Source organism: Euleptes europaea, chromosome 6 (assembly GCF_029931775.1).
Source record: "Euleptes europaea isolate rEulEur1 chromosome 6, rEulEur1.hap1, whole genome shotgun sequence".
NCBI lineage: Eukaryota > Metazoa > Chordata > Lepidosauria > Squamata > Sphaerodactylidae > Euleptes > Euleptes europaea.
The window spans coordinates 107,607,491-107,620,240 of record NC_079317.1 but is presented as its reverse complement, the minus strand read 5'-3'; the positions used below and the strand labels follow the sequence as shown (position 1 = coordinate 107,620,240).

The 12,750-nt window shown below is 42.8% G+C and overlaps 1 protein-coding gene across 1 annotated transcript in view; it reads right to left on the bottom strand.

Annotated features, from left to right (window-relative positions):
* ABCB6 (ATP binding cassette subfamily B member 6 (Langereis blood group)) overlaps positions 1–12,750 on the bottom strand; it is a 52,128-nt gene that overhangs the window by 9,882 nt on the left and 29,496 nt on the right. Inside the window, exons 10-15 of the mRNA XM_056852041.1 lie at positions 6,911–6,987; positions 4,871–4,934; positions 3,759–3,844; positions 3,037–3,094; positions 2,770–2,874; positions 13–187 (exon numbers count right to left, since the gene is read on the bottom strand). Of these exons, the coding sequence (XP_056708019.1) occupies positions 13–187; positions 2,770–2,874; positions 3,037–3,094; positions 3,759–3,844; positions 4,871–4,934; positions 6,911–6,987 (565 nt within the window). The remainder of the gene's footprint in view (positions 1–12; positions 188–2,769; positions 2,875–3,036; positions 3,095–3,758; positions 3,845–4,870; positions 4,935–6,910; positions 6,988–12,750) is intronic.

The following is a 12,750-nucleotide window of genomic DNA, read 5'->3' as shown; positions in this document are numbered from 1 at the left end:
AATACTCCTTACCATCAGGGAAGCAAATAATGCGCTCGTGGATATTGGCACTCATTGCTGCCTCTGTCACCTCTTCATTGGTGGCATCAATACGGCCATAGCGGATGTTTTCACGAATAGTGTCATTGAAGAGAACAATATCCTGGGGCACCACACCAATGCAGGCACGCAGTGAAATCTGCTTCACCTGTAGGCAAGGGAAGATGGAGGGGTCTGAGTGGCAAGAGAGAAAGAGAGTGTACATGGCCAGACTGCGTCCTGGAATGGAAGTGGTGTTTCAAAACACTGCAGGGCCACCATAGCCTTAGAGGGAGTTTAGCATGTGGTGTTGCTAGGAGGATATTGGTGCTCTGAGCAGCCACCATTTTGCCTGGCGGGAGAGGGAAATCCTCAAGGTACAAAAAAGCAATGTTAAATACTCAAGAGAGGGCTTGGTTTTTTGGGAAATTGGGCTGCTTGGACACTTGCAGAACATCAGAGACTTATGCTTCTCATCACAGTGATCCATTCTGTAATCAATATACATATATTGCTGATTGCCATATTCTCTGGAACTTTGTAGCAGTCAAATTTCAAATTTCAATACCTTTATTGGCAAACCATCAAGCAGTCGATCAGATAAAACCAACCCTCTAAACATCATTTAACCCTGGCCTCTTAACAATTTCATCAAAAAATTTAGCCACAGATTCAATAGTCTCAGAATCTCAGGAGGATAACAACAATTTGATCTTACTATCATCAGCTTGATCTACATGATTTGAGAGAAAGGGTTCTAAAAGGATCGACTTTATGGCAGTCTGATTCAGTCTCTTGGTATATTGGGGGGGGGGAGGACAAAAAGAATGGGGACAGATGGTCGTCTTTCCCACTGTGAAACAGGGATCACTACTTCTACTGCTTGTGTTCCCCCTATTGTCACCCCGGTAAACAGGTTGATAGATATTATATTGTTTGAAAAATATGAAAGGTTTGACCATAGGTACGAGTAGGATAAAAAATAATGTATGTGTGTGCTATGGGCAGCCTCTTTCAAGGCACCCCAACCCTTCTAACAACAGCAGACTGTCTCCAGCCAAAGACAAGCCGGTGCCATCGAACTCCGCTTCCCCTGCTTTGCTTACTAGACTTTCTAATACAATAACTAGGTAAACTCAGCAGGATAAGTGAAATGATACCAAAAAAGGCTACAGGATGGGAAGGTGGGACCACACATAGGAGACAGCCAACAGCTGGAACAGACGTGAAAGGAGCAACTGCCCTTCAGTCTTCCCTCAGACCCCTAGGAAATCATGGCACCCAGATGGGGCACCTAGGAATCTCTCTTTCAGATATTCTTACAGTTCTTCTTCAATGAGCCTGGGTGGCCAGGGGAGGGATGGAGGCTCACTGCAGCTGTGCCTCCTCTAACACAAGTCTTTCATCCATCCCTAAATGGAATCACACATCTCTGCATTCATTGCTGGGGGCAACAAACATGAACCAGCAATTAAGCAGCTGTGGGGAGCAGAAACCCTGAGAACATTTGCTCAGTCATAGACACACAAAGATGCCCACCAGATTCTGTCAAAGGTCATCACAATGGCATCTTCGTGTACAGCCTCATGCCTCTGCACCACAATGCCCAGGCCAGGAAATTCTGCTAGAATACCCTGTCCTTGGTTTATAGCACGCTTACCAAAAAGATACTGGCCACCACTAAGCTGCTAAACTAAGTCTGGGTGTGAAATGCTGCAAGATCTTACCTCCTCACCTGAAAGCACATCAAACTGGTAAATTTAAAGTGCACAGAAACATGTCAACCTTTAACTTCAAGCTCTTGGTTTCTTTTCTAAACCATCTATATGACCAAAAACCCTTCAATGCCCAATGCAGTTTTTTCCAGAAGACGTTTTGGATGTTTTATCCTATTTGCACAGTCTGCTCCTCCCAGTTATCTTAGCTTTTCCTTAATGAATGCCCCACAGCTATTTCTCATCACAAGGATCCATTCTGTAATAAGTATATATATCTTGCTGATTACTATATTCTCTGGAACTTTGTGGCAGTCTGATTCAGCCTCTTGGTATATTGGGAGGGCTGGATATTAGGGAAAAATATTTTACAGTAAGAGTTGTTCTGACAGTGGAATCAGCTACCTAGGGAGGTTGGTGAGCTCCCCCTCACTGGAAGTCTTTAAGCAGAGGCTGGACAAGCGTTTGTCAGGGATGCTCTAGCTGATCCTGCATTAAGCAGGACTAGATGGCCTGTATGGCCCCTTCCAACTCTATGATTCTATGCTTTCAGATTCTAGGTCTCTCAAGGATCCAGTTGTGTTCCCACCCACCCACCAAACTTTAGGTCCATCAAAAAACCTCCTCCCTCTTATTTTCTTCTTGTTGAGGATGTAGCAATTGTCTTGCTAGACCAGAGCAATGGTCTACTTTGCTTGGTATTCTGCCCATCACTGCCTAGTCATACGTCCCAGAAAAGCTAACTAACAGGGCACAGCCAAGACAGCCATCCCATGATGGGTACCTGGCAAGTATGATCACACAGGTACACCGAGATTTCACTGCAAAGCCACCCAAAGAACGATTTAGCCTTTTCTACTGGCTGAGTACCCTGACTCCACTGACAACTTTTTTCAAGAGACCTTTCCCCTTTGGACACAGTTCCATTCCACCCACCATATGCAACCTCATCTCCATTCCTTGTTTTTAGATGGACAATCCTATTTGGCACTTCACTTGTCAAGCTCCTGTCTCCTCAGTGCAACCACCTCATTACCTTGGCAATGTCCTGCCCATCAATGCGGATACAGCCTCCCCACACATCATAGAAACGGAACAGCAGACGAATGATGGTACTTTTTCCTGAGCCAGATGCTCCAACCTGAATAGATGAGGGAGAGATGGTGTCAGGATGGAGAAGGCCTACGGGAAGTCAGGGAGGTCTCCGCCAAGGCTCTCGCTTCTCTCCATTGCAGAGAGGAGGAGAAAGGGTACATCAGAAAACACCATTCTTTATAGCAGAGCTCTCTCTGTCTTTCCTTACCAGTGCTAAAGTTTGTCCAGGCATCACTGTGAAAGAAACATCATGCAAGATTTCACTCCTGGAGGGGACAGTAAACAAAAGGAATCAGCCACCTCTCAAATCCTTCACTACCCTCCTGAAATCAACTGCCTTATTCCACCCGCCTGTGCATCTCCCCATCCCTCCAAATATTATGGTCACCAACACTGTTCCATGTTATGCACCAGATAATGGCAAGGTAGAATTCATGGAAGTGTAAAGCAGCACAGCTAGGTGCCCTTGTCACAAAGCGGGACAGCTTACGTTCCTCTTTTCGTCCAGTGCAACCTGAATATAAGCTTAACAGTGGGTGAGGGTATTCCATGGTGCATCTATGTGAATGAGTAAGGCAAATGACTGTGAAGAGTGGTGTGTATCTTGTATTTACAAGGTGAGGGATAGGCCTCTAAGTATTGCATCCCACGGGGCAATAATTTCTCTGAAGGGGACATGCCATCTTGCCCCATTTCTATTGGTTCCAGATTAGTGGGAGTTGCAAGACATCTCACTCGCAGACTTTCACTGGAGCAGCTTTAGTAAGAGAGGGTTATTCAGACTGCGCACCATTACCTCACACCTACGCCCTCACACTCACTGGCTCACAGCTCCTTTGCTACTGGCATTCATTCCTTCAGCCTCTCATTTCACCCTTCATTTTCAGACTCACTCCACATACCTACTTTCCACTGTACCTCCCATCTTACCCATCCACATAGCCGAAGTGAACGTTCTCAAACTCCACACGTCCTGACATAAACCGAAGATCTGGAGCACCTGGCTCATCTGTCACCTGCCAGGTAACAAAACTGTGAGGCCACATGCTGTCCGGACAGCTAGACAAACCACGTGTGCCCAAGTGGGAGGATTCTACCCAGGAGGGGGCAAGAAGCTGATCTGGGGAGGGTTAATCTCCAAAGCTACTGAAACCACAGCATGTAGAGGCTCAGCTCCAGAGACAAATCTTATGGTTCCTAATTAACAGGTCCCCCTCAGATATTGTGGTACTCAGAGATACACTGTCTATTAAAACAAAGGAGTCAGTTTTGGTTAGCAGCCACCTACAATCCACATAGTCGCCTTCTCTTTTTTAAAAAGAGAGTTCTGACAGTGACCATCACAATATCCTGAAAGTATGAGTTCTGCAGATTAATTACATGAAAAGGAACTTCCTTTTGTTGACAAACAGCTGCCTTTCAGAGGCTGAGCTTGGAGCAGAGTGGAAGGTGTGGGGGATATAACATAGCCAGCTCCAGCTCCCAATCTAGGCAAGGAATAGAGGATGAAGCCATCCCCAAAGAAAAATGTCTGGCGTTCCAGGGCTCAAAAGGGACACTTGCAAGTACTCATGGGGTAGCGGAAATCCCACCCACCCCTACTTCCTTCTCTCTTGTTGTGGGTCTTTTTTCTCTGCCCTATGTCCCAGTGGGCCAATCTCCTTTTATCCTCCCCCTTGCTTGATCATTCCCCACAAATCATGCAGATTCCTTAGTCCTCCTTCACATCCTCCTGATGTTGCCTTTTATCTGGTCAATCTTTTACCTCTTTTGATATTGGCATCTTGGGTTGCAAGGGGTTTTTTGCTATGACTTTGCAAATGTGTATTGTCATTGGCTACTTTTTTGAGCTTTTTAACCCAAACCACTGTTTTGTGTTGTTTTCATATTTAAGTCCTAGCCATGGGTAGTGCCACCCATTGCTATTAGATATAGGCTATGTGTTGGGTGTCGGAGAGATAACCGATCTAACCAACACAGGGCATATTCCCCTTCTAGAAGGAGAGAGTGTAGCTGACCAACTGCAGCATGGACATACCTACCTCTTGCTCTTCATTGAAGAGCTCAAACATGTTCTCCATGTCAACAAATGAAGTCTGGATCATCCTGAAAAGGAAAACAGAGCCTCTACTGCAGAACTGAGAAGCAGGTGGTGGTGGAGTGGGTAAGGGAACTAACCCATTCCCTCACTAGCAAGGAAGGAAAAGGGAGTTGGAAAGCTATATATTCACACCTCAAATATGCAATCAATTAGAGCTCAAGCATGAAAGCAAACCCCGTCACACCTCCCCCACCAACAAATGCTTCTAATTGTTTAACACATGTTCACACTAAATGCTATCACACATCATTTGAAACTATCTCTGATGCTTTGGCAGTGGGAAGGCAAGCCAAAAAGGGGAAAAATAAACATTTCCCAGAAAACTAATCTACAATGGCCAAGGCAGGGCTCACTTTTCAAGCCTGCATTCAACTTTCTAGGCCTGAGGTTATCTTCTGGTTGTTCTCCATTACTGAAACTGTAAAAAATACATGCCAGAATAATCTATTCAGTGGTGAGAGAAACTGTGCCTAGAAAAAGGTAGAGGGAGACAACTTGTATAATAACCTCCAGTCTCCGATTGCTGACTTTGCTTTTGAGAAATGAACTTGATCCTGAGTTTAATATTCTGATAAGCATTAATAGTTTTCCAAACAATCTGAAAAACTCAGCCCACCAAGGATAGCAGAAATGGCTGAGCGACCACTGCAGTGGTCCTGTATCACTGGATTGTCTGCATATTTGCACGACTCTGGATGTTGTGCTTGAATATTTCGTTTATACAGTACATTCAATGCTTATTTCATTATATCCTTCCTCTTCTGCTCCTAATTTTATTCAGAAATGTAGCTGGCCCACTTTTAAATTTATTGCCCCCCACAGCATTTATTATTTGCCTTCTAATTTACAAGCATCCTTTTCAGACATGGACTGTCTTTAAAGGAAGTTCAGAAACCTGAATAGCTTTAAAATGCAGTAGCAAGTCTACCAACAGCAACTAATTAAAGGGAAAATATCTCATCATTGTTGAAACAACTCCACTGAGAGCCAATTTGTTTCAGGGCATACATTTTGGTGCTGGTTCTTGCCTTTATGGCCCTAACCGATCTCAGACCAAGGTATCTGAGGGACTGCCTACTCCCATACAAGCTTGCTAAACAATTAAAATCTTAATCCAATACCTTGCTCTGAGCAAGGTGGACGGACACTAGAGGCAGGACGCATACTGTCATGGCACCTCTCTAATTCCCTCCCCTTAACCATTCACCTGATGCCAAATTTGTTGACTTTCTGTCACTAAGCTTTTATACCACACTAAATTGTTTTATTCTGTTTTTAGCTGATTCATATTTTTATAGATTCTTTTGGTTACTACCTCAATATATACACCCTGCCCTATATGTGTTTATATAACTTTGAATGTTGTTCTTGACATTTTATAACAGCAGTTCCACTTTACCATTTTGTGCTGGCCAAATAATGCTTGTTGTGTGTTTTTTTTAATTCTTATGGTGCTGTGGTATTATGCTCATGATGGTGTGATTGCCATATTTCAATATCTTAAAAATTGTAAGATACCTCAACAGCTTTTAGTTGAGAGTGCAGGCTTTTAAAAAAAAATTTTAATCTTACATAAATAAAATAATTTACAGGGAAAAATATTAATTGGCAACAGATCATCACTTGTTTTCACCTCATAATCTCTTCGTGCAGTTAAGCCTGTTCAGCCTTGCTTATGATACATTTGTAAAGTATCATTACATCCCCCTCAGGCTAAATAGTTCCAGCACTCTTGACTGATTGGGTGCTTATTTTAAAACAATCTTTGTAATCAAATGAATTGTTTGACCCACAGTCATCTTACAACACAATGAAATTTCAGGGTGGCAGTGCTTGGCTCAAGATGACTGCTCTCCCAACACTTAACATCCCAGTCTGTATCCATGTTGTCAAAGTCTCCCAAATTTCATAAAACATTATTTTATATCACCCATGTTGCTATTCCAAAATACAGTACATAATAGACTGCCTATGAGGTTACCTGTAGTAGGTGCCAAACCAGTTCAGTGGGGTGTACAGCTGGATAATATATGTGCCAAAGAGAACATAATCGCCCACCTGAAGGAAACAGACATGTGGGTCAGAGCCAAAGGGACAGCACCCTCCCCACGACAGTACGCGGGAATGCCTGTGTGTGGTACTGCCTGTGTAAGCAAGCAGTGCTCAGTTTTTGAATGACCTTGTACTTCAAACTCCTCACCCCTTAACACAGAGGACAAAATGAAAGCTGTTTTACTGTGAGGGAAAGAGGCGAGTCTTTCTTCCCCTTGCCCACTTTTTTCCATTAAAATATGAGGTTTAGTTGTGAGGGAGAATAAATCCTTGACCTCTGTGTAAATCCATCATAACCCAATCACCTGCAGCTCTATATGTAGCACAGAGGACATTTTTAAAGGCAGTTTCACTCATCGAAAATCTGAGCAAATTCCTTGAGTAAGGATGGCTGCATCTCCCAACAGCCTAAGAAGTCCATTGTTTCCCTCTATTCCCCTCACACACAGAAGAAGGGTTCCTTTTACTCAGGTTACTGCTGACAGGTACAAGTGTACTCTGCCAAAAAAGGAGATCACAATATATGCAAGTTATGGAATGGGCAACTGGGGGACGGGGAATATAGAGAGAGATGTGGAACCATGGAGTGGGACAAAGACTTGTACAATGCTCAGATCCTCACTTCTTGACCACCAAAAGTCCTGATTTGATTTCTGAACCTAACACGGGTTGTGAATCTTCCAAGGAACAATTGCTGTTTTATAAAATTCAGCCACCAAGGATGCAATCTGACGAAAGAAACTGACACGGGGGAGAGGCACTTCTTAACCCTTTTCCCTAGGGCCATTTTCATAGAAAATTGCTATTACAAATCCTTCTCCATCATGCCAGCCTCTCCCTTCAAATTGCAGCCTCAATGGTCAGATTTTACAAAAACAAATAGTACTGCCCAAAGAAAGACATAGTTGCGCTCCCCGCACTCCCCAGAATCACAGGGGCTAAAAACATCAGTAGCAAAGATTAAAGATGCTAAATTCTTTGCTACTGCTATGGCAGATATTTATTATGTCTTAATTCTTCCACTGAAAATTCCAGGGTTGGAAAGGATGAACGGAACATTTTGTTCAACCCCTTTGTAATAGGCAGGTTTGACTACCTATTAGACTTGCCTCTAAAACAAATTTAATGGGGTGGGCAAGAACCCTGCACAATTCCAACTTAGGCCTAGTTGTCAGGGCCCTACTTGCAGAAACACGGAGTTTTGTGTCTCTTTTCTCCCAATTTTTAAACCTGAAAAGCAATCTTGGAGGATGCAACCAAAGGTGAAAGAGTACCAAGTGTGGGGGTGAGACTATAGCACCCTTTCTCTTGTTTGCTACTTATCTCTTCAAAATTACAACTCTCAAGTAGCTGCAACACCTGCAAGTACAAGACCCTAATTTCTTTTCCATGGTGAGAAGAACAGCAGTTCGAGTGGGCAACTTTACGCTAAAAATGACTAAAGGGTTGTGCAGATCCTCCTTGTCTGCCTTCTCTCTGTTCAGAACACCAGCCTGCAAAATGTACTTTTTTTAAAAAAAGTAAGAAACATGGAGGGAAGTAAGACAAAACTCCATTTAGCCTCCTTCCTGATAAACCTGCACCTGGACTGTATCACTCTAGACTGCAGATGGGAAAAGCAATCAATTCCATAAGCCACCACCTGCAATATAAAGTTGTAACACCCAGACTCAGATTTACCACCTCAGCGAGATTTCATCTGGGTGATGCAATTGTATTTAAAAGCAGCTGCAGGGAAGAAAGGTTTGGGTTGGAACTACAGTTCTGGGACAGGATGTGTTTGGGTGTTAATACTTTCTCCTTCTGCCATTTTCTGAACAGCAATCCTTCCCACCAGCTACTGTTAGTCCCTGTAGGGGAAAAAGCAGGTGATACAGTATTTACTCAAATGCAAGACTAGGGTTTTTTCCAGGTATGCCATCAAAAAAGAAAGAAAGAGGTAATCTTAAATTCACATACAAGTTAGTTATGCTCAGGGTTGTCTTTCTTTTAAGTTGTTACAGTAGCTATCTAGGAGATTCTCCTCTTGGACGCACACCTTAACATGATGAGGGGGTTTGTGTGTGTCAGCGAAATTAAGAACAATACGTAAGAACAATTAAGAACAATATGTAAGGAGTTTAGACTCTGTCAAGAGGCTAAACTCCTAGCAGAGTCACTCAAGGCAGAATGGTCACAATTGAGACACCAGACTAAGATGCATCCACCCCCTTCAGGAATCAATGGCCAGATCAGCGGAAGAGAATGGACAGTTCCAATGGTGATGGGGGCGGAGGAATACTGGGCAGCAGCAATAGTGTAAGGTGACACTGGCAGAGGATCTATCATAGGCAGTGACACTTCAGCTAACCCTGGTAAATACTGTGATGAAGAAGGCAACAGTAAACTACTTCTGATCATCTCATACCTTGAAAACCCTATGATGGGACAATCCAAAATGAAAAAAAATACATAGTGCTGGAAGATGGAACGCCCAGGTCAGATAGTACTCAGTCAGCTACTGGGGAAGAGCAGAGGAGATGTATGAGTAGTACTATTCTTAATGACGCAACTGGATTAAAGCTGAAAGGACATTCAGTTGTTGATGTAAATGAATGCAAAGGGAAAGTCCAAAGCTGTTCAACACATAATATGAACACAGAATATGAAAAGTATGAATCAAGGTAAGTTCAAAATAGTAAAATGAGAAATGGAACATTTAAACATTGCAATCCTGAAAAATGAGTGAACTAAAGTGGACTGGATTAGGACATTTTCTGTTGGAAAATTATGTTTTACTCAGGAAATGACAAACAGAGAAGAAACAGAGTTGTTCTAATAGTGAGGCAAGATGTAGCACAGGCAATCAGCAGCTATAATGCAAAGTCTGACCGAATAATATCAATCAGACTTCATGGAAAGCCTATCAGCACAGCTATCATTCAAGTTTATGCCCCAACTACAGATGCTGAAGAGGAAGACACTGAAAGCTTTTTTGACGTGTCCAGGAAGAAAGTGATCACAACCCTAAGCAAGATATGCTGATATAGGTGACTGGGACACAGAAGTAGGAAACAATGCAGAATCAAATATCGTTGGCAGATTTGGGCTAGGAGCACCAAAAGGAGAGCAACTCACAGAATTCTGTGAAGACAAGTTGTTCATTATGAACACATGTTTCAAGAAACTGAAAAGACAACTGTGTATGTGGTCATCACCCCATGGCCAACAAAGAAATCAAATAGATTACATAATTAGAAGCAGAAGATGGAGAAGCTCTATTCTCTCTGCTAAAACAAGACCAGGAGCTGACTGTGGTCAGACCATGAATTGTTAATATCAAAAATTAGAATATAGCTGAAGAAAAACACCAAATCATTCATTGTGCCAAAATACAATCTAAACAACATTCTTGAAGAGATTAAAGACTATGTAAAGAACAAATTTGCATTACTAACTTCAAGGAAGATTGTCCAAAGACTATTCCTGTAGACAAAAGAAATGAAAAGCCTTGATGGATGACCGATGAAACTCTTAAAACTGCTAAAGACAGATGAGGAGCAAAAGTAAAAAGTGGTAGAAATAGAATCAGAAGTTTAAATGCAGCATTCCAGAGACTGGTACGTATAGACAAGGAGAACTATTATAATAAGCAGTGTAAAGATATAGAACAACAAAAAAGGAAGAACAAGAGATCTGTTTCACAAGATCCAAGAAATCAAGGGGGAATTTAAAGCACAGCTAGGCATGCTGAAAGATCTACATGGAAATACATTAACCGAACAGGACAAAATAAAGAAATGATGGGAACAATACACTGAAGATCTATACAGAAGAAATGAAAGGATGACAGATTCTTTCCAAGAAGAAACGTTTGAAGAAGAACCTGCAATTTTATAAAGTGATATGCAGAACATATCATAAGGAAAGCTGGATTAGATTTAGATGAAGGTGGAGTGAAAATTGATGGAAACATTAACAATTTGAGATATGCAGATGATACCACATTACTGACAAAAAACAGTGAAGACTTGAAACAACTACCAGTCACAGATCTCCAGCATTGCATCTAGTTGTACCCTGAGAATCAGACCACACTATTCTCAAGCAGAGATACGGAGTTCTAGATAACTCATGCAAGCTGGCCTCATATTAACGAGCCTGTCAGTCTTGGGGGTGAGGGATGGAAAGGATTTCTTTTTGAAACGTCAAAAATGATGAGCAATCACACCAAATTATAAAACCCATATGAAGCATCACCCCAAAGAAAAGCTTACTGTATGCAGCTTAACTCCACATGCAGGGTTTCTCAGGAGCAGAAATATTTTTCTTGGCATTTGGTAGGGTGTTGTAGTTAGTGTCAAAGGACCGTGGAGATCCAGATTCATATTCCCAACCTGGCTTGAAACTTACTGGGTGAGTTTGAAGAAGAAGAGTTGATTTTTATATGCTGACTTTTTTTACCACTTAAGGAAGAATCAAACCGGCTTACAATCACCTTCCCTCCCCCTCCCCACAACAGACACCCTGTGAGGTAGGTGGGGCTGAGAGCTCTAAGAGCAGTGACTAGCCCAAGGTCACCCAGCTGGCCTCATGCGGAGGAGTGGGGAATCAAACCTAGTTCTCCAGATCAGAGTCCAAACTGCTCCAAACCACCATTCTTAACCACTACACCATGCTGGCTCCAATCACTTTGAGCCAATCACTCTCTCTCAGTTTAACCCTCCTCACAGGCTTGTTGTGAGGGCAAAATGGGGGGAAGGGAGAACAATGCACACTGCTCTGAGCTCCCTGGAGGGTGGGATAAAAATGACGTTAGATAGAAAGGTATTTCACCATGTTTTGTTTTCCTGTAATTCATATTTAGCCATTCTGCCTTAATCTCAGAGGAAAAGGCCAACATTTTATATATTATATACATCTCTCTTCTATCTCCTCCACTGGTTTTTTTCTTCTTCTGAAAGTTTCCTTTACATCTCCTTCATCTCTTTGTCCCCTCCCCCCACCATTTGGATTCTACTCTGTGTGGGAATGTGTGTTTTCACATCTGGCATACCAACTCTAAACCCGCTGGTCTCTTCTGATGTCGGTGAAAACCAGCTCCCATTTGGTGGGGTTTCCCCCTAACCTCTCAAATCTCTTAATTGGTGACAAATCTTTTCCAGCCTTTGCTCTTGTTCGTGATTGCTTTTGTTCTCAAAAAAAGGCCAGTTTCCCAATCTGTTTCTGTTTTAATCTTCTGCATCCTTGGCTGCCCATTATTCTCAGTGTGGTTTGTCTACCGTCATCACTGAACTCAGTAAATGCTTATTAGCCTTTTTGAAGAGGTCTCAGAATCAGCAAAGCATTTAAATCCCTGCCCCCCCCCCCATCTTCTCCCACTTTAATCTGGCAGCCTTCTTTACCCTTTCCTCATGGCTCTCGTGGCCATTCCATCCCTTCTGATCTTTCTCATTTGAATTCCTAATAGAATGGGACATACTGCAGATAGCCTAAGGCTGCCAGCGGGTACTACATGTTGATGAACACATGAGCTTATCCTTTAAAGAGATTGAGAGCTGGTATGTGGGCCCGAGGGGGACAGCGGAAACAGACTCTGCCTAGCAAGTTACACTGCCACACACAGTGGTACTTCATGTACATTTCGTCCCTTTGCATGGAGGATTTCCAAGTCACTGCCAGATTACCTGGACAAGGCTGGCAGTGGTGAGGAAACTCTCCAAGCAGTGGGAGAAGGGGAGGGTCCATGTGGTAAACTGGTCTACATGCTGTGGCCTCCACAGGGCATGT